We start from the raw sequence: 26990 nt of genomic DNA, 5'->3' as shown, positions 1-26990 counted from the left end.
ATGATGTCAGATAATAACAAGAACAACTCCATGGATTTTCACGTGGGTGTAGGAATTATTCACATAGCAAAAACATTTTGATTGAAAATACGTCTGAATTTACGTTGCTCATGGCGGACATATATACAACACTGCCGCACTACTTCAGTTTGACCACCAACATTACTAATATCAACACAAAAGACATGATGGATATTTTGATGAAACATTTATTAAAAATCAAGTACAATTATATGATTTTTCCTCCACAATTATCAGGGAAATTAACTATCATATTACCTTCTATTATATAAGTAATCAAACTCAAGTGCAATACACAGTCCCAAACATAAACAATACCTAACATATAAATCAGAAAGCCTTGTGAAATTACACCTCTATCATTACAGAATGTACTACAAAAGGTTATTAAACATTTGCCTACCTGGAAAATGAAATATTTGTCTCCATTCAGAATGGGAAATTTGCAAAATAACGGTCTGGCCAAACACCAAATTTATGCCACCCCTACTGCATACCCAGTTGCATTATTTTCAAATTACCTTTCAAGTTGAGAGAGAGTTCTGTTCTCTGCCATTACCCTGCAAGGGGACACTCTTAAAAATGCTTGGCCTTAATCCAGTCCCAAATGATGACAACAATGTTCCAAGGAATCCCAAGTTCCATTATTGTGTGACCAGGGTATCATGGGTGCAGTAACACGGCGCACAAAACAGTAGGCTGGCTTCTGTCATGTGGCGTTGGGATTATTAAAACTCTTATGCATTACATTATTACATTGAATAAACAGTAGTTTGTTTTCTTTCGACACAGACGAGTTCAGTTCGCCTCTCGTCTAATGCGAGATGACGCAGTGTCTTCCACAAAGCGAGGAAGTTCAATTTTAAATGGGTCTTGATAGAATGGAGATAAATCGTGTGTGTTTGAAAATCAGAGACATGTTTTACTGAATTGATGGCAACAAAATATTTCAATTGAAACCTAACAGTATGTGTTCAGTTGCAATTAAAATTTAGCCCTCATCAAATCAGTAAAGCATGTCTGATGTCATTTTCAGTCACACAAGGATTGTCTTTTAATTTTGATGACTAAAGAAGTTAATTTGATTAGCAATTTTGGTTTTTTTCTTAAAATGAAATCTTTAACATAGTGATGTCAGCATCAAAAAAGTCCTAACCCAGCACAGCATGGTGGCAGGAGAGTCGAGATGGGGTCATTTTTCCAATCTGCTTGACATATGAAAACCTGAATGAAAGTTTTAACTCTCACAGGCTTGTTAACCCCGCTGCTATGTGGAGAGGGGGACTATATATTCATCGGTGTCTGTACATACGTCCGTATGTCCTGATTCTTGTTAAAGTGATATGAGATCTCATGAACTATTGTACCCAGTATCTTCAAATTTGGTCACACCCTGCATTTGGGGATTACGCAGACACCAGTCAAATTTGGTGACCTTCAGCCTATTTTCAATATGACCACAACATTTTGTCCACTTTTCGAATTTATGCAGTATTCCTTAAAACATTGCAACCAATGTCCTCCATTTGTTGAGAGCTTACATTGGGAGGTTATCCTGACACCAGTCATTTCACGCATCTTGTGTGTGAGCAAAAAGTACAGAGTAATGAATATGTTATAAACGTATCATTCTTCTTTAGAGGCAGCGCACATTGTCATGTCAGTGGCAAAAACATGTTTCTACAGACATGATTGAAACACACCTCCTGTGGCCACTTGACTGATACAGTGGGATGTTCAAACCTGGATATATGAGAAATATGTTGCAGGTTCGGGCCTCTTAGTAGATGACAGAGTTGTTTTAAAAGCTGTGTATTTGTGCTCACAGGCAGCAGATAAAATAATGGTTTAAGTAAAATAGACAACATATTTTTAACCACATGAGTTATGCATATGATAGTAGCACGTTATCAAGAGATGAACAGTCACAGATACGGAACGAGATCCGTGATCCGTGGAATACAGTGATCTTTTTTAAAATGAAATATATATATTTATGCGTTTCACACACTCTCTTACATGGTATAATGGTGCAATATTTAAATTAGTAATAGGGATAAACAGGATACTTACATTATGCGTGATCATTATGCAGATTAACTAAACATTTAACTTTGATTATATTGCCTGACTGGTAATTAAGTAACATTTTAGGTATTATTATAATTCTGGCACCTAAAGGTACATGTAGAATGAAACCTGTGAAGATCCCAGGGTAGGATAGGCCTTTAATAGGCTATGCTTGCCATAAAAGGCGACTATGATTGTTGTGGTCAGACTCGCTGACTTATGGTTGACACATGCCATGGGTTCCCAGTTGCGCAGATTGATGCTCATTTTGTTGGTCACTGGATTGTCTGGTCCTGACTCGATTATTTACAGACCACCGCCATATGGCTGGAATATTGCTGAATGCAGAGTAAAACTAAACCCACTCACTCACATGTAGAATGAACATACAAGGAGAGTGCTTACCTGTATTTAGAAACATCAACATGATGAAATGTCGATATCTGTTGGCCATCATCAGAGGCTGACAGATAACAATGGAAGGTGAGTTCAAATTGTACTGACGTCACAGGCAAAAAGCCCATGAATTACCTGCGTGTCAGATACAGGTAGCACATACAACTCCTTTGGTTGCTGACAGGCAGCCATAGCAAAGACAGAAGAAAGAAGAAACACGCCTGCCAGCTACAAATATATTTTCCAAATGTATGTTTTGCAGGCTGTCTGCATACATACATTTTACAGTGAGTCTCCATAAGATTCTTTACACTATGGCTTAATTTCATCATGAACTGATAAGTCAATTTCGTAATTGTTCATGAAATATTCTTGAAAACTGCATTGCTGTGCATCAAAAGACAGCTTGAACAAGGCAAGGAGCCACATCCCATCTGTGTATAGGTTTGAACTCCAGCCATTAAAGAAACATTTTGCTTTTGATATGTTCCATAGATCTGTTTGGAATGTACTGAGAAGGTCAAACCTCACAAACAGTTAGTAGTTAGAAATGTATTTATGTATCTACCATTCACCCTATATTCTTAAGAATCATATATTCTTTCTATGAGACGGGTTCCTTCAGGGAAATGTCTTCCTCAAGACTAGTCAGATGCATTCAAGTTCTTGTTAAACATTGAAAGGTCATTGTGAGTTTGTAAGGTGCAGTCACCTCTCAGGCTAGGAAGTAATTTGTTTGCAGACAGCTTTTCAAATCCCATCCCATCAAATCCTGGTTGTATGTCTGTCAAAGGCAAGGTCACCCTTTCAGTTATTCTGAGACATGGCTGTCCCATGCATTGCCTGCTAAAGATCCAGCATTCAGTCTCAACTCTGGTGGCTGTTGATCTCAAAAGGTTGTCTTTACTAAGGTTAAGGTGTGGAAGTTGTGTCTTTTTGTCAGAAGCCCATGGAAGCAAGTGGCAGAGAATCTAATGCATCTACCAATATCTTCACTTTGTAATGCCGCATTCATTATGTTTTACATTGTTACATAAATATTCTATAAACAGCTGTGACAGTATGGTTTATGACAATACATGTTTTATAATATCAAGAGGGCTGCATCGTTTGCTCTCTATCGGTTTTGATGATAGCAAGTTGAGCCATCGCAACAAAGGATTGTTTTGCAAATCAAAATAATGTTACAGGTTTTAGGATAGTTTCTCAGTGAAACTAAACCAAAGTATCAATGACATTTAATTAAATGCCTACATCCATCAACAATAAAGAGTTAAGAAATTTGTACATTATATTGAATGGACTTTGTAAGATGTGACAATTCATCACATTTTTCGGCCTGTGGCAGAAGTACTATGCTGGCTGGCTGGACACATGGAATGTTGGGTTGGAGAGTGGATGAAACATTACAGTTGGTGGCTACTACACTGCAGGTGTCTGTTTCTAGAATTGGATATTGTTGAGGGAGGCTATCGGATCCAATGCATGTCACTGTCTGTGGTATTAACAGACAAAATTCCCTTCATCAATGTTCTTACTATGACAGACAGACTGATTCCCATATCCCCACTCCAAAGTCTGTTTATTTGCCTTAGTGTCAGGAAGTTTTTGCACATTTTTAATCTTCAGTTATCTCCTCGAGTGACTTATGTGCCAAGAGGATATGGGTTAGAATTGGTTTTCAAGAACCCATGCTTGTCATAAGAAGCGACTAACAGGATCAAGAGGTCAGACTCGCTGACTTGGTTGACACGTCATTGTATCCCAGTTGTGTTCATCAATGCTTTTGCTGTTGATCATGGGTTTGTCTGATCCAGACTCGATTATTTACAGACCACTGACATATAGCTGGAATATTGCTAAGTGCTGGGTTAAACAACAAACCAACTTACGTGCACTGCCCATTGCACCTACCTATTTCAAGTATATGTACCTTCAGAGAAAACCATACAGGTGGAAGTGGTACCATGGTTGCAAGGATGCTAAGTATGTAGGCTGAACAGTCTGACCTAGAAACTGACAATGATTCCCGGAATGTTAGATGTTACATAAGTAGCTATAGTGTATCAGTGTTATTGTTTAATATGTTTGCTACATAAACCATTAGTCCCATATTACAGTGACAGTATCACATACGCAATATGTACATTCCACTTTGTGCCACGACTGTTTTGTCCTATATATATAGAGGGTTTTACCTGGATTCACAAACATGGCGGTCCCAGAAACCCCTGATTATTCGTTCTATGGATTTCTGCAGGCATTGCAAGTGTCCCATGAAGTAACAGTATGCCTTTAGAGTGAATTTAGATTGAAAGGATCATTGATCGTGTGTGCTAATGGATGAAATGATGTGTGTACTTGCTCTGAAAGAAACAAGCAAACAGAAGTCCTAGATGTGTTGTGGGTACAGTAGATAGTATGGTACGCCCTTCTTAATGAAGTACAAGTATATTCTGCATTCAGTCTCCACATGAATGCTTATTTGAGTGTTGCATAAAACCCTGTTTATGCACGCATGTCGGTTGTTGGCTTGTTGGGATTTTACTTACTGGTAAGCACTTGAAAATTGAAAATTGAAATAAGTTGCATGTTTTTGATGATGTGTGAATACAATAAACATTGCTGTTATGCAGTCTTCTGGCCAACTGACAAATATTGCACTGAGAGTGGCTATGTGACTATGGTTCCAAAGGTGAACCACTGCTTAACTTCTGGTGGCCGTTTTACCAACCAGGTCTTGTGTATTTCAGATCATACAAATGCTTCCTGTCCTGTTTGTTGAATTTGCACACTGACATGCATAGATAGGTTTCAAAGACTGCCAACATGCCTCATCTATTCAGTAGCTAGCTCTCACCATGGTGTTTTTATGTCATTCTGCTTGACAAGACTACTAATCAATCTGCAGTTATATAACATCCTTTTCATGGTTGCAAGCATATCAGAGCTTATGTTCAGACAAAGAGATGTAGTTTGGGGATATATAGCTATATATATCCCTTTTTCTACATATACACACTTATTTAAAGATACAAATTCCTGTAGTGTTTCACAAGAAAAGTTACTTTCTTCAGGATATACCTCTGTTCAGCCCCTGAAGAACTGAGTTAGAAATGATCCCAACTGCATAGATCAATGCTCATGTTGTTAATCACAGGATTGTCTGGTCCAGACTCGACTATATACAGACTGATGCTGTATAGCAGGAATATTATTGAGTGTGGGGTTAAACAAACAAATCAAGAAAGGTCTGAATGGCTGCCTGGTACCCAGGAGTTGAGAATTACACTTTGAGCACTCTGAAGTTTTAACTGAAATTAGTGTTTGTGTAGGTATTTTCTTAATCCAAATATGCACCAATAGTTAAAGGTCACATGCAACCAAAAAATCAAACATAATTAAAACACAATTATCACTTATTCATGACATATAATATACATTGCTGCTTGTTGAAAAAACAAATAAGCAAAATTATAAGTGTACAATCGCGATTCAAAAGTGCAATATTTTGTACTTGGGCTTACTTCCCTCGAAACGAAGCCCTCGGGAGACGGAATCCAGTCATAGTGGATGGATGTGCACTCAAGTGTAACAACGGCTTCGGATTGACTGGTTCATTTGCTGATGTCCCGAAGTCTCATAGAATGTTCAGAAAGATGATCTGTTTGATGGGCATTTTAGAAGTATGGCGAGTCACAAGAAAGTGAGATTCTTTATGGATAACAACTTCTTTTATTGTAATTGATGCGTTGTTTCAGTATGTATTCATATACTGTTGTCTTTATGTTGTTATCCATAAAGAATGTATATAGAGATGTTGGGTTTTGTAAATACATGTTCCCTGAATTTCCGTTCGATCCAATCAAAAATCATCTCAGCAGAGATGGTGAACTGCTGGAAACTGATGCCAAGAGTTTGCACCAGTTTCTGTCAGATCCAGTCATTCGAGAAAAATGATGTACATGAAGTTTCTTTGCAAGCCACAGGCATGAAAACATGTCATGTGTACAAGTATCACACCTGCCTAATTACATAATGTGGCAGAGACAGGACGCGGGCGCACGAGTCATAAATCAATTTATTTTGTTTACAGTGTTTAGCCTGATATGTGTTAAGTTTAAATTGCATGCGGGCAATGATTGAAGCTGTGTATTGCATATTGTCTTTAGCAGACAGGCAGATATAATGGGTGTCAATAAACCAGACAATGAGCTTTCTCTGTGACAGAGGCTGCTTGCTTACCACAATCAACGAGTTTTTTTTATGTAACGAGTAGATTATTTACTTGTTTGTGTATACAACCAAGACTAAACTACTGCTCACAACCTCATACTCCAGTCAGGCATACTGTTTCAAACTCCGCGAACCTATTCACTGCTCATGCGTTATGGGCGCAGCGCAGCACAGCTGTTGAAACAACTTTTTCCTCCAGCTCTGGGGGAAATTTAGTGAATCATTTGAACTCCAATTTCGCGGGCTTTTTTGCATCACGTTTTTTTTTTTCAACTTTATAGGTTGAATTGGCATTTTTGATGATTTGTTTTGGTAACTGCATATCGAAAGGTATCAGAATCTGCAAAGTTGTATTTTACGTTGCATAAGACCTTTTAATTGATAAATAGAGAGATGGATGTAGGGCTACATCATACAGAAACAAGTGACTACCCTCTCGAGAGTCTTTTGGGTACCCTAATGATTAAAGCATTTTCTCGTCATCCTGAAGATCCAGTTTCAATTCCTCATGAGTACAATGTGTGAAGCCCTTTTCTGGTGTTCCCCACCATGACAATGCTGTAATATTGCTAAAAGTGACATAAAACTAAACTGAAGCACACCACCCTCTTGAAAGTGAATTTCTCCAATCTATGTTATCAAGTGTTGATGGCATGATAGAACAGTGCTTCACTGTTTGGTTTCTGGCAGTCTATATGATGTCTATTTGATTGCTGAGATTAAAATGGACTGATGACTATTTGGTTTATGACCATGTGATATTTGAGTACTTGTGTTCTTACCAATGAGAATTTCATGGTGTTCAGTAACCCATGATCGGTGTAAGTGGCGGTTCACTGGATGTGATGGTCACGCTCGCTAACTTGAATGACACAATTTTGTAGAACGATGTTCATGATGTTGATCATTGGATTATCTGGTTCAGACTTATCATTTACAGACAGACTTCCTCCAAATAACTAGATTATTGAAAGATCTCTTCAAATGTTGCTGGGTCCCAAGACTTAGCTCTATGGAATCTAAATCTTTGCTTCTGGGAAACATGCTAGGAGCTGTTTGGTGTTTTGGTTTTGCATTAAAGTGAGTGAGAGAATAGTCAAGCGTACACTGTGTTTTGAATGTACATCTGTGTATATCATAATCACCAGAATCATTTGAATATATGTCTTGCGTAAAGGTCATATCGTAAATTTATTCATCAGTTAGGTAGGAAATATAAGTTTGTTTTGTGTAGAATTATTCATCTATGATATACTAATATATGTGTATGTAATATATGTGTACAAAGAGGGTAAGTTACATATCCAGTCTTTGACTATAAGTATATTATGATAGTAAATGTTGAGATAAGAGGGACTGAGGGAAAGTCAGCTTGGACTCGTAGAGACTGGAAGAGACACAGAGAAGATATTGAAACTGTTGGTTTTGTCTTTTCTGCCATCTCTCATAAAGGAGTGAGTGAGTATGTTTGGCTGTACACCAATATTCCGCCAATATCATGGCTCAGGGGCTTAACACATTGGGCTTATGTGATGGAATTGAACAGATGTCTTCGACATGATGAGTGACCACTTTGCCCTGTAGGCTACCCCACTGCCCCCTCTCGTAAAGGAAACAGTTGTAACCTTTGTCTCCATATTACACTATGAACAAAATAGGTTTTCCCAATCCCCACATGAAAGTTCACACTAGATGAGAATTCTGGGAAGAATAAGCTCCAGCACACAATTTTCATGTGAGATTTCAGGAAAGAAATAAGCCAACATGATTCCCAATGGGGTATTCTTGATTTCTTAGTTACTGTTTCAAAATTGCCAAGACACCGAGAATAGTGCGTGTACAGAGAAATACAGCAGCACGTATGAACTCAGACGTCCTGTTTTGAAAAAAGAAAAAAGGAACAACTCACTACAGACAAAGGCAAAGATAATCATTAACATACACACATTCAGTTTATAAACTGAACCATGACTCTCCAGTAAAATTACAGATCTGAGATATTTCCATACTGCTTTCAAGACATTCTGGTGCCCAGTCTGTATGGCTGTTACTTTATCACAGGTGCAGGTCTTGCGACAGTAGTGATATCATTCCTGTTCACCACGTACTACATCATCATCATCACGTGGTCCTTCTACTACCTGTTCAGCACCTTCCAGGCAGAGCTGCCTTGGAAGGGCTGCAATCACACCTGGAGCTCCGATATGTGCTGGGAAGGAGACCGACAAAATTCATCAGGCGCCACAACCGGTGTGCTACGTTACCTTGGTAATGCTACTAACTCCAGTTTGGAATTAACACTGGACAAAGGAAGTGCCAATAAGACAAGATCTCCAACAGAAGATTTTTATTAGTGAGTAGATTCATTTCAACCTTATCAAGTCATTTGGCATTTCTTAACAAGAGTTTCAACTGATGCAAAACGTGTTTGGATAGAAATGACAGACAAGAATTTGATATTGTTGGGGAAGAATGTTTGGAAAGTGGATTTGATAGGTTTAATGTTGCAGGTGAGAAGAACTGTGAGTTACGTGGATGAGGGGAGTAGACTAATATAGAAACCATTTGATCAGATACAAGGTGATATTGGGTGTATCACAATATGAAATTGCCAAACATTTCAGCCAGACCAGAGAACTAGTTAGATGTAAAACTTGCGAGCCCTGACCAAAACTTGCCTGCCTGCAAATAATTTAGGTTTGACAAACAATGTAGTTTATCATCCAATTGGAGTTCATCATTTATTGTTTTGAGCGAATTAATAATGATTTGTTGTCCTAAAATATGATGAATGTCTTCCTATACATGTCTAAATTTTAAGTTGCCTGCCTCGCAGCTGAATTTGAGAAACTAGAAGTTTGTGTTAAAAATAACCCATCTACCATCTCGAGTGGAGTGGCAGATATTTGGAACGTTGGGCATACAATACCAGGACAACATGTCTTAGTATTTGATAAAGGAATAGACTGAATAAATGGATGTCTTACAAGAAGATGAGGTAAGGAGGTAATAGAAAAACAGTGAAATTAAAGATGTAATACAAGAACAGAGTGAACAGAAAGATGAATAACAAGAACATGGTGAATTTAGGAACATGTTGTCAGATTACTGAAGCAATGTTTGGGATTATTTATTGTTATACTTGATAGGGCTTATGGTATGGTGATGATGATGCAGCTCATACAGGTGTTAACCAGAAATACGGATTACCTTACAGCCAGCGTGTGTTGGAGCAGTCGTCGGGTATCAACGAGCAGGGCACCATCAGATGGGAGCTGGCCCTTATCTTGCTGCTATGCTGGACACTGGTGTACTTCTGTATCTGGAAAGGGCCCAAGTCAACTGGCAAGGTAAGCACTTCACACCTGTCTTAGTCCTTTAACTGAATGTAGACCCATATCAACCATCAAAGTAAACAGTTCACGCCTGGTATAGAGCTTCAGCCCAATATAGGCCCAAGTCAACTGTCAAGGTAAACATTTCACACTTGTCTTAGTGCTTTAGCTGAATATAGACCCACATCAACCATCAAGGTAAACATTTCACACTTGTCTTAGTGCTTTAGCTGAATATAGACCCACATCAACCATCAAGGTAAACATTTCACACTTGTCTTAGTGCTTTAGCTGAATATAGACCCACATCAACCATCAAGGTAAACATTTCACACTTGTCTTAGTGCTTTAGCTGAATATAGACCCACATCAACCATCAAGGTAAACTTACTGACGTATGTTTTATGAAAGCACAACAGATTCCATGATTCCATGCAACATGAGTTGGATTTTCCTTGTCGTCACACTTTTAAAATTTGTTTTTAACGCCGAATTTTGTACTGTACGTTATAGTTGCAAGAGAACACTGAACGCTTTTGAAGATTTCTAAATTCACATTTATAACTCATATGATTGAGCTCAATACATTTTCCCTAATATGTAAAGATTCATTTACATTCATACCCGTGAAGGTCCCGGGGTAGAATAGGCCTTCAGCAACCCATGCTTGCCATAAAAGGCGACTATGCTTGTCGTAAGAGGCGACTAACGGGATCGGGTGGTCAGACTCTCTGACTTGGTTGACACATGTCATCGGCCTCTAATTGCGCAGATCGATGCTCATGCTGTTGATCACTGGATTGTCTGGTCCAGACTTGATTATTTACAGACCGTCACCATATAGCTGGAATATTGTGGCTACTATTTAGGGATCGGAGGGACTTTCTAAATATTCAGGTCACCGACACAGATCTCTCCACAAACAAAAATCAGCATATAAACACAGTTATTTGACCTGCAGTATATACGCTTTGGGGTTTCTGTTGACATGGTTACCATTAGCTAATATTTCCGCAAGATAAGATCCTTGAATATTGTCAAAAACACTATTTTCATCAACTGTTTACTCACCGTTGTCATGGCTGTACGTACACCATGTGCATCACCCGGAAGCGATCATACGCTAAATATCATTCGGAATCGTTCGGGTACAAACCTTTTCAAGATAAAAAGTTCGTAAGGGATGTGCGAATGTACACTTTCGTGACTTGGTAACCTGTGTTCTGGTTGGTCAATCTCAAAGGTTACCTGACGCGACCTCCCATAAGGTTTTGTTAGACTCAGTGGTGGAGTGTAACGAAAAGTAGTGAGGATAAGTTTACTTAGACTGAGGATAAGGGGGTCAGATTCTACATTGTAGCATCCACTTTCAAGGCAAGATTTGCATCAGTGTAATACACATTACACAGACAGTAAGACATAACTGCTTCAAGGTTTGAGCCATTAACTTCTTGTTTACTCCTTCTGGAATAGTTATGATCATATTGTGTATCAGAAACAACAAACACAAAGTGGTTTGTTAGAAAAAAAACATTTTTTTGATGAAATGTATGTTACATAAACATTTCAGGTTCTCTATTTAAAAACATTTCAATGTTCAGTTTGTTTGATGTGTAGGTATCATTGACTAAATCCATTTTTTAAATTTATGATTTTAGTAGTAATGTGTGTTACTGATTACACTAGATTGAATGTTGCATTTGTTTAAATAAGGTGATTGACCTTTGACCATTGTCATTAAAGACACAAATGGTCTTTTAATATAGAACAACATATTTGGTTTGATGCAACCTCAGTTATTTCTTTTAAACCAAAGAAAGCATTCATTAAGGTTTCATTAAATGGAAATGAAAAATGTGTCAATGAAAGACACATGATTTCAAGTGATCTTGGCGTTTTCATATACCTTGTGTTATTTTCAAATTCTTTTCTTTTTTGTGATAATAAGATAATAAGAAACACCATTTCCCAAAGTATAAAAGGAATAGTTAAAAAGCCCAAATCCTTCAAAAGGATTCCAAATCATGCACATTTCAGGAGTGGTTTATGTGGTATACTCATCCTATATGCTTTAGTTATAGTCATCAAAATTAGAAACTTTGGACGCAAGTTACTGTTGATATTTGTGAGGGGGGTGTTACTTTTTACTTTCACATATTTGCCATACACATTGGATAAATACAGCTCAAAAGTAGCATGAAATCACGTGCCGAGTCACCTTGGCAATGGCATGTGTATACATCTGAATGTAGGCGCACAGACATTCCTAGATAGGAAAACAAAGGAAAAAATGTAAGTTTAATGAGAGAGGGAATATTGCAGAAATATAAGCATGCCGTGGCACAATTCCATGTATCATTTGCATGAACCCTTTGACTGTAGACAGCCTGAAGAACCTTGTGTATCAAACACTGATACAGGTATGCCCAAGGCATGGGGAACTGCACTAGGGCTGCAAGAATTCACACAGACCTCGATTCAATAAGATTTTTATCCCCCCGGCATGTAATGCGGGGGATATAGTCGATGTCTCGTCCGTCCGTCCATCCACTGTCCATCCATCCATAATCATTTTGTTTCCGGAGCATAACTCATAAACCATTCAATATTTTTAGACCAAACTAGATAGATATAGTAATCTCAGCCTATGGTTGTGGCTTTGCTATTTACAGATGTTTGGCATTTATATTTTTTTTGTTTTTCCATGGAACATTTTGGTGTAAGTCTTATGGTGGGGTGGGCTTCATTTTCCAAAAAACTGTTCAATATTTTTCTGCAAAACTTTGTAGATATATCAATCAGAACCTAAAGTGGTGAGTTTTGCTATGTACAGGTTTTTGTGATTTATTATTTTTTCGCTTTCCATGGAAATGTTTTGGACATAGTGCGTTTCATTTCCGGAACATAACTCAAAAACCGTTCAATATTTTTCTGCAAAACTTGGTAGATATATCAGTCAGAAGCTGAGGTGGTGCCTTTGGGTATTTACAGGTTTTTGTGATTTATTATTTTCTGGGTTTCCTTGGAAAGGTTTAGGACATAGTCTCAAACTGGAGGGATGGGTTTCATTTCCCGGAGCAGACCTCAAAAACCGTTCAATATTTTTCTGCAAAACTTGGTAGATATATCAATCAGCACCTAAAGTGGTGCCTTTGGGTATTTACAGGTTTTGTGATTTATTATTTTCTCGATTTCTATGGAAACAGTTTTTACTTACTTTCAAAAGTGATAGGTATGTTTCGTTTCCGGAGCACAACTCGAAAACTTCTTAATATCTGTTAGTAAAGCTTGGCAGATATGTGTTGCAGACCCCAAAGTGGTGCCTTTTGGTTTTTAAAGGTTTTTGTCATGTATTATTTTCTTGGTTATCTTGGAAATGTTTTGGACGTAGTCTCAAAATGGAGGGGTGGGCTTCGTTCCCAGAGCACAACTCGAAAACCATTTCATATCTTTCAACAGATCTTGGCAGATATATGAGACATATCTTGAAATTGTGACTTTGCTGATTGCAGATATATGGTATTTATATCTTTCATGAATTCCATGGAAACACTTCAAACTTAGTTTTAAAAAGCAATGAGCAACTGTCAGATGGTTTGTCCTTTCAAACATGTAGGGGCCAGGGGGATATGTCATCTTCTGATGACTCTTGTTGATATTATGCCCTCGATTCAAAGTCAGGTGTCAGATTTGAATTCTGATGAATCAAAGCGAATCATTGCAGCCCAAGATGTCATACCGAGATGATGTCCAAATCAGCAACAGATTTGTGACTGCAACCACCACTTCACACATTTGTTCAGTGTAGAGCGTCAGGTCAGACCATCTGGAATTGACCCTGTACTTCACTTACGCTCATTAGATGACCACTGGACCTATCCTGATTTCTCCTTGTTCAACATTCTTGTATTACACACCCGTGAAGATCCAGATCAGAATTGGTCTTCAGTAACCCATGCTTGTTGTAGGAGGTGACCGACAAGGTCCGGTGGTCAGGCTTGCTGACATGGTTGACACATACTCGTTGACATGGTGACCAGTGAAGGTCCATGATAGAATAGGCCTTCAGCAACCCATGCTTGCCATAAGAGGCAACTATGCTTGTCATAAGAGGTGACTAACGGGATCAGGTGGTCTGGCTCGCTGACATGGTTGACACATGTCATTGGTTCACAAGTGCGCAGATCGATGATCATGTTATTAATCACTGGATTGTCTGGTCCAGACTCCATTATTTACAGACTGCCGCCATATAGCTGGAATATTGCTGAGTGCAGCGTAAAACTAAACTCACTCACTCACTCGTTGACATGGTTGACACATATCGTATCCCATTTGCATACATCAATGGCCATGCTGTTGAACACTGGATTGTCTGGTTCAGTTACTTAGATATTGCCGCTGTGTATCTGTAATAGTGAGTGTGGTGTTAAACAACAAGCCAAAAGAAATGTGACTAGGGTTCCTGAGTTACCAGTCCTAACTGTTGGTTATACATGTGTTTTTATCTGGCCAGGTTGTGTACTTCACGGCCACATTCCCCTACGTGGTGCTGGTCATCCTGCTCATCAGAGGACTTACGCTGGATGGAGCTATGAACGGCATCCTCTTCTTCATCGAACCAAAGTGGGAACAGCTTTTAGATGCCAAGGTGGGTCACTTGTCACGAATGTATTGGTGTCAAATGAGGTGTTTACCTTAATGTGGAAAAATGGGTCACCAGTCTGAGAAGTGAATAGGCTCTAGATGAAAATACATGACTAGATAAGTAGTACATTGGAAGCTGACTAGACTGGCGCTTGTCAGGACTGAAGAAACAAACTGGTTTAGACAGTCTGCTGGATTGTAGAGCCGACACAGTTACCTATGAAGAGAACTGAACCAGTTTTGTCACACTCACATTGATGTGGCTCTCAATTATTACACACATTGACAGTGAAAGACAAATATTTGAGCTCACTCATTAATTACATGTACTAGTATAGCCATGCTGAACTAAGATTAAATTATCTTTGTTGGCAACCATGTAGTTTCAATAGAATTAATTGTTGACAATACATGTTTAGCCAATTCCTTGCCATGGGCTGCACCAGACAACTATGATTACAGTGTAAACACTTGTTCAGATGACTCATTTCATGCTGACATTCGGAATTGTCAGCTGCTCGATTGCAGAGCTTTCGAATGATGAGAAATGTACCAGCCAAGCATGGGATGAGATTTTATGCCAGTGTTGACAACTTGCCAGGTTGGACAGTTTCCGGTTTTGACAGCTTCCACTGTACAAGAAGTAAGAGTCACAAAATATACTGGACAAAATAAGTGAGGGATATTGGGATTTTTATGACTGATCAGTATGTCAATTATTCACAGTTTCAAAATTTACAAATATCCCTAACTATTTTCACCCAATATACATGTGGACACCAGTTCTTGATTTGGACATAGAAGCCAAAGTGAAGGCATAGTGACCACATATACAGTGACGTGCCATAAGTATTGCAACAAACGCATTAGCAGCAAAAACCACGGAAATATTTACTGCAAACAAAAGCCTCTGTTTGGAAAACCCCTGAGTGTTTTCTTGTAAAATTTGGAATGATCATATTTGAGAGGCTGCTTCTTCATATGACACCGTTTATGACGTCATTGTTTTTGTATATGTCCTTCATGTGCCTAGCAGACGACATGGCTCGCAGTGCGAAGGAACTGACTGGAAGGCAAAAAGAATTCATAATTGAATTACGTCAGAAAGGTTTGAAAAATAGTAAGATTGCAGAATTGCTAGCTGTCTACTATTGGGCGAATTTTGAAAAGCCCCGTTTGGCAACGGTGAAAGCTTACAAAACAGGCCTCGAAATGGTCGGCCTTGTATGATTGGTTTGAGGGGTGACAGGAGACTCTATCACGTTGTTCATCAGAATAGGAGACGTTCTCCGACAGATATAACTGAACAATTTAAATCTCAGCATTACAATCAAGTTTCTAGCAGGACAGTTCAACGACATTTACATCATGCTGGCATTAAAAAACGAAAGATAAGAAAGGGTACCACTATTTCACAGGTCAATTGTCAGAAGCATGTGAAATGGTGTAGGGGTAAGTTGATGTGGGGACTTGATAGGTGGAAGAAAGTGTTGTTCACTGATGAAACACAAGTTGTTTTGGGAAAAAGTAAAATTATTTCTGTTTGGAGAAAGGGCGACGAAATGTGGAGACCGGAATGTCTAAACGTCTTGAAATGTCCAGTCACTGCGCATGTAATGTTTTGGGGATGTATTAGTTACAATGGTGTTGGCATACTGACTCCAGTCAAAGGAAATATCAACTCTGGCAAGTATATTGATGTACTGGATGCCAATATGTGGCCTGTTGTAGCTAAAGAATTCGGAGACGGCCCCTGGATATTTCATGATGACAACACGCCTGTACACCGATCTTGGAAAAGACCACTTCCTGGAAAACTAATAATAACATCCCAGGAATGGACTGGCCTGCACAATCCGCGGACATTAATATAATAGAAAATGTGTAGAGATGTGTAAAAATTAAACTTCAGAAACGCTGTGAAAACATCAACTCCCGTGATGATTTAATAGCTGCTGTACAGCAAATCTTGGCCACTCTTCCACAAGTGTACATTCGGAGTTTACACCGGTCAATCCCAAAGAGAATTCGAAGTGTTATAATCCAGAAGGATTTTTATTACCAAATATTATCAAGTTTCGGTAAGTCACTGCATCCAAATTGGTGTACCTTTGGAAAGTATCAGCTATTTTTATGAACAGCGAATTATCAAAAAGGGAAACAAAATTCTAAGAGACCCGACTCGTGTTTTCTTTTTTTGAATATTCCATTCTCCCTTCAGGCCGTAGACTGTATGTGCCGACATTATGAACAAACAGGGCCTACTGTTCTCTTATACCTTCAAGTATATGTGAAATAAATGGGAAAAGGGATTTAATGTAATTTTTAAGATTGCTGTTCTTTGATGTTGTTGTTGTGTTGGAGCAATTTATATGGTAGTTATGCCCCAAATGAGATGCTATGTGACAAAAAATTGAAAGCGGGTTTAATTTGGAAAGTCACAAAGGTCAAATGCAATGATTTATTGAGAATGAGTGAACATCAAGGTAAACAGGTTACACCAGTCTTAGTGCTTAAACTGGACATGTAAACCCACATAAACCTGCGTGGTACACAGAATTTAAGCCATTCACAGTGCTTTAGTTACAGTATACTCATCTTATATTCTTCAGCTATAGTCATCAAAATTAGAAACTTGAGACCCAAGTTATTGTGAATATTTGTGAGGGGGGGTTACGTTTTACTTTCACATATTTGCTGAACACAATGGAAACATTTGGTCATACTGCCTGAGGAACCTTGTGTAACAGACACTGATACAGGTATGCCCCAGGCATTTGGGATTGTAGTACGGCTGCAACAATTAACACAGACCTCACTTCGATTAGATTTTTTGTATTTGGTGTACGTGAAATAAATAGGAAAAGGAATTGCATTTTATTTTTTAGATCGCTGTTCTCTCATACTGTTGTTGTGTATAGATTTTTTATACCTTAAGAACCATTGACTTTTTATATTTGGTACCTAGGTTCAACACAGTATCAGAAAGGTCCCAGTCAGGTTTCTGACCTTGATCTTCATTTCAAGGTCTAAAGGGTCAGTGACGTACTATTGACTGGATTTCCTTCATACTCGATACCAACCTGTATCTAGGGAAGGAGCAGGCTCGGCTTATCTATGGCACATATTGATACTGATCAGCTTATCTCAGGTGTTATACGGAACATAGACTGCATGAATTTTTCTCAACTAGACAACATACATAGTCTGTGTTCAACCCTTCTAACTCATCCTTTGCGTGTGTTCCGACAGGTTTGGGTGAATGCAGCAGCGCAGACATTCAACTCCCTGGGCGTCGCCTTCGGGGGACTCATCACCATGTCCAGCTACAGCAAGTTCAGTAACCGCATTCTCAGGTGAGTTATCTTCCCTTCCAGTTTTGCTCGTTTTCTCTACATGCCTGACTCTCTATATTCCCTCACTTGGACCTATGTCTTTCAATCATCATCTTGTTAGATATTCATTAATGCAGGAATAGCAAGGCCTCCATTGTCTTGTAAACACTAAATATTTAATGACATTTGGTGGTCATAGAGTTCACTTATCATGCTGAAGACCTGGGTTCATTTTCCTTCATGGGTACAATGTGTGAAGCCCATTGCTGGTGTTCCCCCGCTGTCATGTTGTTGGAATATTGCTAAAAGCAGTGTAAAACTAAACTCACTCACTCACTAAGAAGTTCAAGCTATGTTTTGGGGAGGACTGTTAGGAACTTTTGGAGTGATAGTTGAGAGGTGACTTTGTATGTTTGTACAAATTTCAAACAGTTTATGAAATGGATAAGAATAGGTTAAGTGCTATTTCAAACAGATCATAAATGATATTGTAATGTTCATTGTTATTGATCTTTCATGTGTATTTACTTTTCTGTTTTATTCATCCCTTATCTGTCTGTTGTTCAATATCATCCTTCTACCTTTTTGAAAATGTTATGTCTTCTTGAAATGATGTCTTGTAATGTAGAATCTTACAGACATTTAATGTGTCTAAACCCTGAATAAAAAATCCAACTTTTGTCTAGAATGTTCTTGAAAGTCTAGATTGTCTCAGAAAAGATTAATTGTTTCATGTTATTTTTTTCCCTTGATATATGCTAGACACATACTGAAACTGTGCATACAAAAATATAAAATCTAAATTTATCAAACCTGTGTAGACACATAAGGATTTAAACTCAGAGATAAATGACATGTATCCAGCATGCATGCATGTGCCACGTTCTGTGACATCACTGGTTTCATCTTGAGACGTGCAATACGTTGTTGCACATGCCTTCCGGGAAAGAGAAACAGAACAAAATGATACACAATACTGTCACTTTGGAAAGCTCAACCCCTGCCCATGTGATCATTTGAAAACTTAAATGTTTATTGAAATGCATAGCATTCCAAGGCTAATGTCAGCACCATGTCATGAGGCCATTGAGATGGTCCATAGGGGAATGTCTCAACAACAATGGCTGCACATTTCCTTTTCTGCACTGGTGAGACATTACCAGAAGACAACTGATGTCATCAATCAGCCACATTCTGGACATCTGCGTGTAACACCAAGACAGAACAGATGGATAAAGGTGACCCAAATTCACCACAAGTTTCAGACTGCAAGGATGGCTGCCTGGACGAACTTCACTGTATTCACCCCAACATCGTTTGACAACATTTACATCATGACAGGATCAAACTACAATGTCCCACTATACGACCTATCCTGACACATCGACAAGCTCGGCAATGTGGTGCCGAATGTCCACAGACCCCTGTTTTGGTGGAGAAATAATGTTTCTACAGATGGTTTGACATTTCCCATAGTGGTGGACATCAACGTGCCTATAGACACGTGGGAGAACATTATGCACAGGCCTGTGTCTTGGAGAGGAATGACTTTGGTGGTGTTGGTGGTGGTTCAGTGATGATTTGCTGTGGAATAACAACACACCAAAGAACTCCTTTGGTGATTATTTAGGGCAACTTAACTGGTGTGGGCTACAGGGATCAGATTCTTCGACCTGTGTCAATTTCTTTTCTGCAACATCATGGCCCTGGGTTAACATTCCAATAGGGCAATGCCCGCCCTCATACGGCAAGGGTTGCCACGGATTTCTTGCAACACTGCAACGTTGACTTACTGTCTTGGCCTGCAAATTCACTGGATCTCTCCCCGATAGAGCATGTTTGGGACAAGATGGATCGATGTCTGCACCATCTTCCTCATCCGCCAGATAACATCCTTGACATTGCAACAGGACTTGAGAGAATCTGACGTGACATCCCACAAGCCTTTCTAGCACATTTGATAGGCTCTGTGTACTGCTGTTCTCAATGCCGAAGGTGGACATACTTCTTATTGAGCTTGAGTCGTTTGAGCCGTGTCCCATGTGTGAAGTCATGAAGTCATTGTGATTGACTCTTCAAATGAAATTCTCCCGACTTTTTGTGGTCTCATGATGCCTCCATTAAACTTTATATGTACCTTTGACATTGTTATCATACTTATCAACTGGGATAATATTTTGACAGAGCACAGTTTCTTTATGTGGCTAGTAATTGTTTTAAACTACCCAACTTTGTATTTATAACTTTATATCTGGGTCTAAATGTTACATGTTGCTTAACATTTGCTGTGTACATGATTGTGTTGTGTTTCAGGTCGTGGTAAATTAATGAATAGTATTTTCTAGAAGAATGCTATTTCCCACAAACACAATCAACACTGTGAATGTTGTATGGCCTCTTGAAACTCTCATGTTTCTACTGATACTGATTCATGGCCTGCCCAGTATCCTATGGGTCTCTCATTCTCGTTGTCATGTGTGTAATTAAATTCTATTTTACATTACTGGAAGATGTGTTTCAATTCATTTTTGTTTATTTTTTTCATAGCATATATACTTCATCCTATAACATTTATTTTGTTTTTCTAAAAAGGTGATAATTTTCATGTCCTTTAATTCATTAATGAAGTTTTTTAATCAACATACAAAAAAAATGTATGTTCCAGTGAAATATTATTTTCATATTTTTCTTAGCAAAGTTTACCAGGTTTATAATCATACGGGAAACTTTCAGATTTATGACCCTGTAGGATGGCATTATGGGTTCATGATCCAGTTGGGTGTGGCTTACTAAGGTTTATGATTGTACAGGGAGGGTCGAGGTTCATGATCCTATGGGATGGGTTGGGGATTATGATCCTGTGGAATGGGTTTAGCTTCTTGATCCTATGGGCTGCATTTAGGTTTATGATCCTACAAGGCAGGTTTAGGCTTAGGATTGTAAGGCGTAGCTTTAGGCTTATGATCATAAGGGGTGGGTTTAGGTTTATGACCATTGCAGGTGTTATATGATCACGGAACAGGGGATATGTACAATGAAGACAAGGACTTATTGAGGTTTAGTGTATGCTGCTAGCTGGTGTGTATTTAACACCTGATTTGGGCCAGGAAGTTCTTGAAATATGTCAAAAATAACCAACAGAGTGTTCACTGTTTCATATTAATACTAATATTTGTTAGCTTCCAGACACCATAGAAGATCAAATTGGATTTGGAGAGGCTGACTAACAAAAACAAGATACATTTAGTAAACAGGTTTAGAAGAGCTAGAATAAGTAGTCAGCTTGACAAATTGAATGATATTTTTGGCCTTGGTGCCACTAGACATGTTCTTCATACCCTTATCTGCCTTCCAGAGATGTGTTATCTTTGGCGGTAGTCGACGCTTTTACCTGCATTCTGGCTGGCTTCGCGATTTTCTCCATCTTGGGCAACTTGGCCCTGACACAGAATAAAGAGGTAGCTGATGTGGTTGAAGAAGGTGAGTCCTGGCCATTGCAGCCAGGATTTGCAAAGGTCAAGGTCATTGTTGAAGTCATGGCCAAATACAAAGGTCAAGGTCATTTGAAGATCTGAATTAGTCATCAACTTTTTCCATTTCATCAGAAACACCAGTGTAAACAATAACACAAATAACTGAAATTTAGTGTTTGATAATTGAATGATTATTATATTTTATTGTTACAGTTGATGTGGAAGAATGTAATCAGAATTATACTGTAGTTAAAAAGAGTCTTGACTGTTGACTTGCTATCATCTCTGATACGAACATGGAAACTGAATGTATCTACATCAAAATTGTTTAAAATTATCAATACACCAAATTTTCAGAAATCATTATTTCGTAACATCATCTTCATCGGACCTTGAATCCTTGTCTAAAGTTACCTGCTGACCTTTTTTAGATTCGAAACCTTGCATTATCATTTTTTCCAGTATATGACCAAGAAGCCACAGGAAGTACCACTTGAGTAGCATCAGTTATTGTTGAAGTAGTGTTGGATTTGAAAATAAAACAGCCACTCCTCTGGGTGTACTGCAATATGTGAACACTATGTCAGTGGGATCTTAGTGTCTTTGGGAGATAACCTAGTTCTGTGCTGAGGAAATAAGTTGTTTATCTCCCAAAGCAAATTTATGTCTTGATAACAGGAAAAATACTGAGTCAAGTAACAGGGGCTGAATCCAAGGTTTTTAGTGGTTAATCAAGGGACATTTATAACAGTCCTTTCTGCAGGGTTTGGCACTGTGTTTGTTCAAATTTTAATATATTTTTTTTTCCATGTCATATTTGTACTCATGTACTCATATTTCAAGCTTGGTAAACTTGAAGTACAAATTCTCACTTGATGTCTGTTATGTTTTTAACACATATGCTTTGATTTCTGTAGTAACCACATAAAATAACTGACAGGGGTGCAGTCTTGGTAGGGTTCATCTAGGGGACAGGGAGTCCTCTCATGAGCGAAGCTACACATCTGGGGGAAGGTCTTTCTTGGATGTATGAGTTCATCTAGAAACTTCTGGGATGTAGGAACTCATCTAAGGGATAGTGAAGTCTTTCTTGTATGTAGGAGCTTATCTAGTGATCAGAGAAATGTTTCTTCGTGTATTCAGTCGTCTAGGATATTGGGGAAGTCTTTATTGGATGTAGGAGCTCATCTAGAGGTCAGAGAAGTCTTTCTAGACTTCCTTACAAGAGTTTATCCTGAGTACAGGGAAGTCTCTCTATGTTTAAGAGCTCATCTGGAGGACAGGGAAGTCTTTCGTCAACATAGGGAAAGATAAGTCCTTTTAAGTTAAGAGCTCATCTAGGTGAAGTCTCCCTTGGTGTAAGAGCTTATTTAGAGGACAGGGAAGTCTTTCTTGGATGTAGGAGATCATATAGAGGACAGGGGAGTTCTTGCGTGAGTTAGGGGATCATCAAAGGGAAAGGGAGGTCTTTCTTGGTGGAAGAGCTCATCTAGCGAACAGGGAAGTCTTTCTTGGGGTAGAGGCTCATCTCAGGGATGGTGAAGTCTTACTTGGTGTAACAGCTCATCCAGAAGACAGGAAAGTGTTTCTTGCATGTGGATGATCATCTAGAGGGCAGGGAAATCTTTCATGGATGTAGGAACTCATCTTGGGACAAGGAAATTTGTGTAGGGGTAAGAGCTCATCTGAGTGTCAGGGAGGTCAGTATATAGATGCTGCTAAGGGTGTGCTCTTCCCATGGTTAAATCACCGCTACCAACATTGTTCTTTAAGTTTCAGTGGCTACTGAGAAATCACTCTTTAGATTTGGTGTTAATTTGTGTGGGTCATGAATTCATTTTTATGGTACTCTTGTCAAATGGAAATTGTTATACATCCATAATACGTAGTATGTTTTCCAACTGGGGTCACATGACCTGCAGCCTGCTGAAATATGATGGTCCACTGCACAATTAAAATGGTCCAAGAGACTGGCCCACTACATAGATGGGATGGTCCACTACACAAATAGGATGGTCCATTACACAAACAGGATGGTCCACTACACAAATATAATGGTCTACTAGACTGATAAGATGGTCCACCGGACTAGTAAGATGGTCCATTTGACTGGCCCTTGACACAAACAGGATGGTCTATTAGAAGAACATACTGGTCCTCTAGACAAAGTTGTGTGTCGAGTTGAGAAATATTCATGTTCCACAAGACAACTCAATTGTTGCACAAGGTTCAGTAAACATATGCACTGGCCAAACAGACAAATTCACACAGGTCCTTAAGACCAGTATGCTCATAGAAAACAAGAGACCAAAAAAATATCAACCTTAACCAGAATGAAAGACAAAAAGTACTGAGAAAGTAACATAAAGATATGTAGTACTGAGAAAGTAATGTAAAGATATGTGTGAAAGATGTCTCAGTGTACAGTTGTGTTGCATATGTTCTGTGGACCAGAGATATTCAATAGCACTGATGTTGTTGCTATTACAAAGCATAATGTTTGTAGAAGCCTGTCAGTGTCCAGGTGCATCTATGTATGTAATGGAGTTCATCTGTAACATGTGGCGCCATAACAAGATGGCAGCTCCCACATGATGGACCTGTCACATCATGAAATACATCCACCAAAATGTACAACATCTGTGTTTGTTGCAGGGCCCGGCCTAGTGTTTGTCATCTACCCAGAAGCTTTCACCAGTATGCCAGTCTCACAGCTGTTCGCCGCTCTCTTCTTCTTCATGCTTATCTGTCTTGGCATTGACAGTCAGGTGGGTTGAATGAGTGAACAGAGCTTCCTGTCCAGTGGCTAGTCCTGTTGGTGGCAGAAGAGGTCAAAATCCTTGATGTATAAATGGTGTTTATAATAAAAACTTGTAGCCACTAGCAGTCATGCTGGATTAAGATGTTAAAATCCTTGATGTCTTAATACTGTCGATCATAACAGTCTAATGACAGTCCTGTTGGTGCCAGACATGTCTAAATACTGTTGAAACTTATGGCCACTGACAGTCTGTTTTTTGTACATTCCTTGAAGTGGAATGTTCTGTTATCAACACTCCAGTTCTTGTGCCCAGTCTAGATTTGTTCTGAAGCAACTGATGTGATGAGGGCAACTGTTGATGTTTTCAGTTTGCCTCTGTGGAGGTTATTGTTACTGCCATCTCTGATCACTTCGGCGACAAGGTTAAAAAGTATCTTCATCGGAAAGAGCTCTTGGTGCTTGTTGTGTGCATAGTGTCCTGTCTGTTTGGACTGCCAAACATAACTCAGGTAAGGAGTTTTAAATATGTCAGGTGAGGCCTAAATAAAACATATGATGCCCACCAAACACCTCAGGTAATTCCTCCCAAACATAACTCAGGGAAGGAATTTCAAACATAACTCAGGTTGACCGCTTTACACATATGTGACCAACCAAACGTAACTCACATGATACCTGTCAAACGTAACTTACATGATACCTGTCAAACATAACTCACATGATACCCTTCAAACATAACTCACATGATACCTGTCAAACATAACTCACTTGATACCCATCAAACGTAACTCACATGATACCTGTCAAACATAACTCACATGATACCCGTCAAACATAACTCACGTGATACCCATCAAACGTAACTCACATGATACCTGTCAAACATAACTCACATGATACCTGTCAAACATAACTCATGTGATACCCGTCAAACATAACTCACGTGATACCCATCAAACATAACTCACATAATACCTGTCAAACGTAACTCACATGATACCTGTCAAACATAACTCACATGATACCTGTCAAACATAACTCATGTGATACCCGTCAAACATAACTCACATGATGCCTGTCAAACGTAACTTACATGATACCTGTCAAACATAACTCACATGATACCCGTCAAACATAACTCACATGATACCCGTCAAACATAACTCATGTGATACCCATCAAACGTAACTCATGTGATACCTGTCAAACATAACTCACATGATACCTGTCAAACATAACTCACGTGATACCCGTCAAACATAACTCACGTGATACCCGTCAAACGTAACTCACATGATACCCGTCAAACATAACTCACATGATACCTGTCAAACATAACTCACATGATACCCGTCAAACATAACTCATGTGATACCCGTCAAACATAACTCACGTGATACCCGTCAAACGTAACTCACGTGATACCCGTCAAACGTAACTCACATGATACCTGTCAAACGTAACTCACATGATACCAGTCAAACATAACTCACGTGATACCAGTCAAACATAACTCATGTGATACAAGTCAAACATAACTCATGTGATACCCGTCAAACATAACTCACGTGATACCTGTCAAACATAACTCACGTGATACCTGTCAAACATAACTCACATGATACCTGTCAAACATAACTCACGTGATACCTGTCAAACATAACTCACGTGATACCTGTCAAACGTAACTCACGTGATACCTGTCAAACGTAACTCTCATGATACCTGTCAAACATAACTCACATGATACCTGTCAAACATAACTCACATGATACCTGTCAAACATAACTCACATGATACCTGTCAAACATAACTTACATGGAGCTTGAGATGACTGTACATTTTACAAGACTGACTGCCATACTTCTTGTGAATTAGGATGATTTCTACTTGAATACATATGCAAGAAGAAGTGTGCAAGTTGAAGACTGGATGTAACAACAATGGTCTATTGTGAGAGAAATTCAGAAATATGGGTATAGTGTTGAAAAACCATTAAGCATATCCGGAACATGTTTCGATCCATTATTACATTATCCTGGTATGTTATGCAAAGCTGAAGTCTTTGAAAATAGGATATATCGATAGAAACTGATAACTTTCTTCATACTGATTTAGTCTGAGTTGACTCTTAGATTCAGAATCAGTTGGGGACTAGACTGGCATCTTTTTCATGCCCCCGCTATATATTGCAGGAGCTATATAGGTTTACCCTCCGTGTCCATCAGTCCATACAAAACAGAGAATCTACTCTATCCACTTCTCCACACAAAAGAAGACTGTGGAAATCAATGAACTTCTAATGGGTTGCCTCTCATATATTGTTTTTGTATTTTATTGGGTTTTTTTTTGTAAATTTAGAGACTTTGAACTTCTTGATGAATTTCTCTATGATGATAGTGCAATAGTGGACGAAGTGGGATGTATATTATCCTCTTCTGCTCAAAAACTACATTCATTTAGATTACACATGTGCTTTGAATTTTTGTTATTTTTTCTATTATAATGCCGTTTGAACTTTTTGCCGTTTGAAATTTTGTTGAATTTGTCTGTGAATATAGTGTTATTCACGTTATCCACTTCTCATCAAAAACTGCTATGTGAAATTCATTACATTACACATGTGCTTTATACGGACACTAAAGGTGTTCATCTCAAATTTTTAAAAAATTTTCTATTTTATTCATTTTTAATGCTGTTTGTACTTACATAAATA

General features: G+C 38.7%; 1 protein-coding gene across 1 annotated transcript in view; it reads left to right on the top strand.

The window, feature by feature from the left end:
- LOC137296917 (sodium- and chloride-dependent GABA transporter ine-like) overlaps positions 1–26990 on the top strand; it is a 91581-nt gene that overhangs the window by 52612 nt on the left and 11979 nt on the right. Inside the window, exons 3-9 of the mRNA XM_067828819.1 lie at positions 8785–9076; positions 9941–10073; positions 14575–14709; positions 17958–18061; positions 21396–21520; positions 24169–24281; positions 24643–24783. Coding sequence (XP_067684920.1) covers positions 8785–9076; positions 9941–10073; positions 14575–14709; positions 17958–18061; positions 21396–21520; positions 24169–24281; positions 24643–24783 — 1043 coding nt within the window. The remainder of the gene's footprint in view (positions 1–8784; positions 9077–9940; positions 10074–14574; positions 14710–17957; positions 18062–21395; positions 21521–24168; positions 24282–24642; positions 24784–26990) is intronic.

Source organism: Haliotis asinina, chromosome 1 (assembly GCF_037392515.1).
Source record: "Haliotis asinina isolate JCU_RB_2024 chromosome 1, JCU_Hal_asi_v2, whole genome shotgun sequence".
Lineage (NCBI taxonomy): Eukaryota > Metazoa > Mollusca > Gastropoda > Lepetellida > Haliotidae > Haliotis > Haliotis asinina.
Note: the sequence above shows the minus strand (reverse complement) of the source record. Positions and strands in the feature narration are given on the sequence as shown.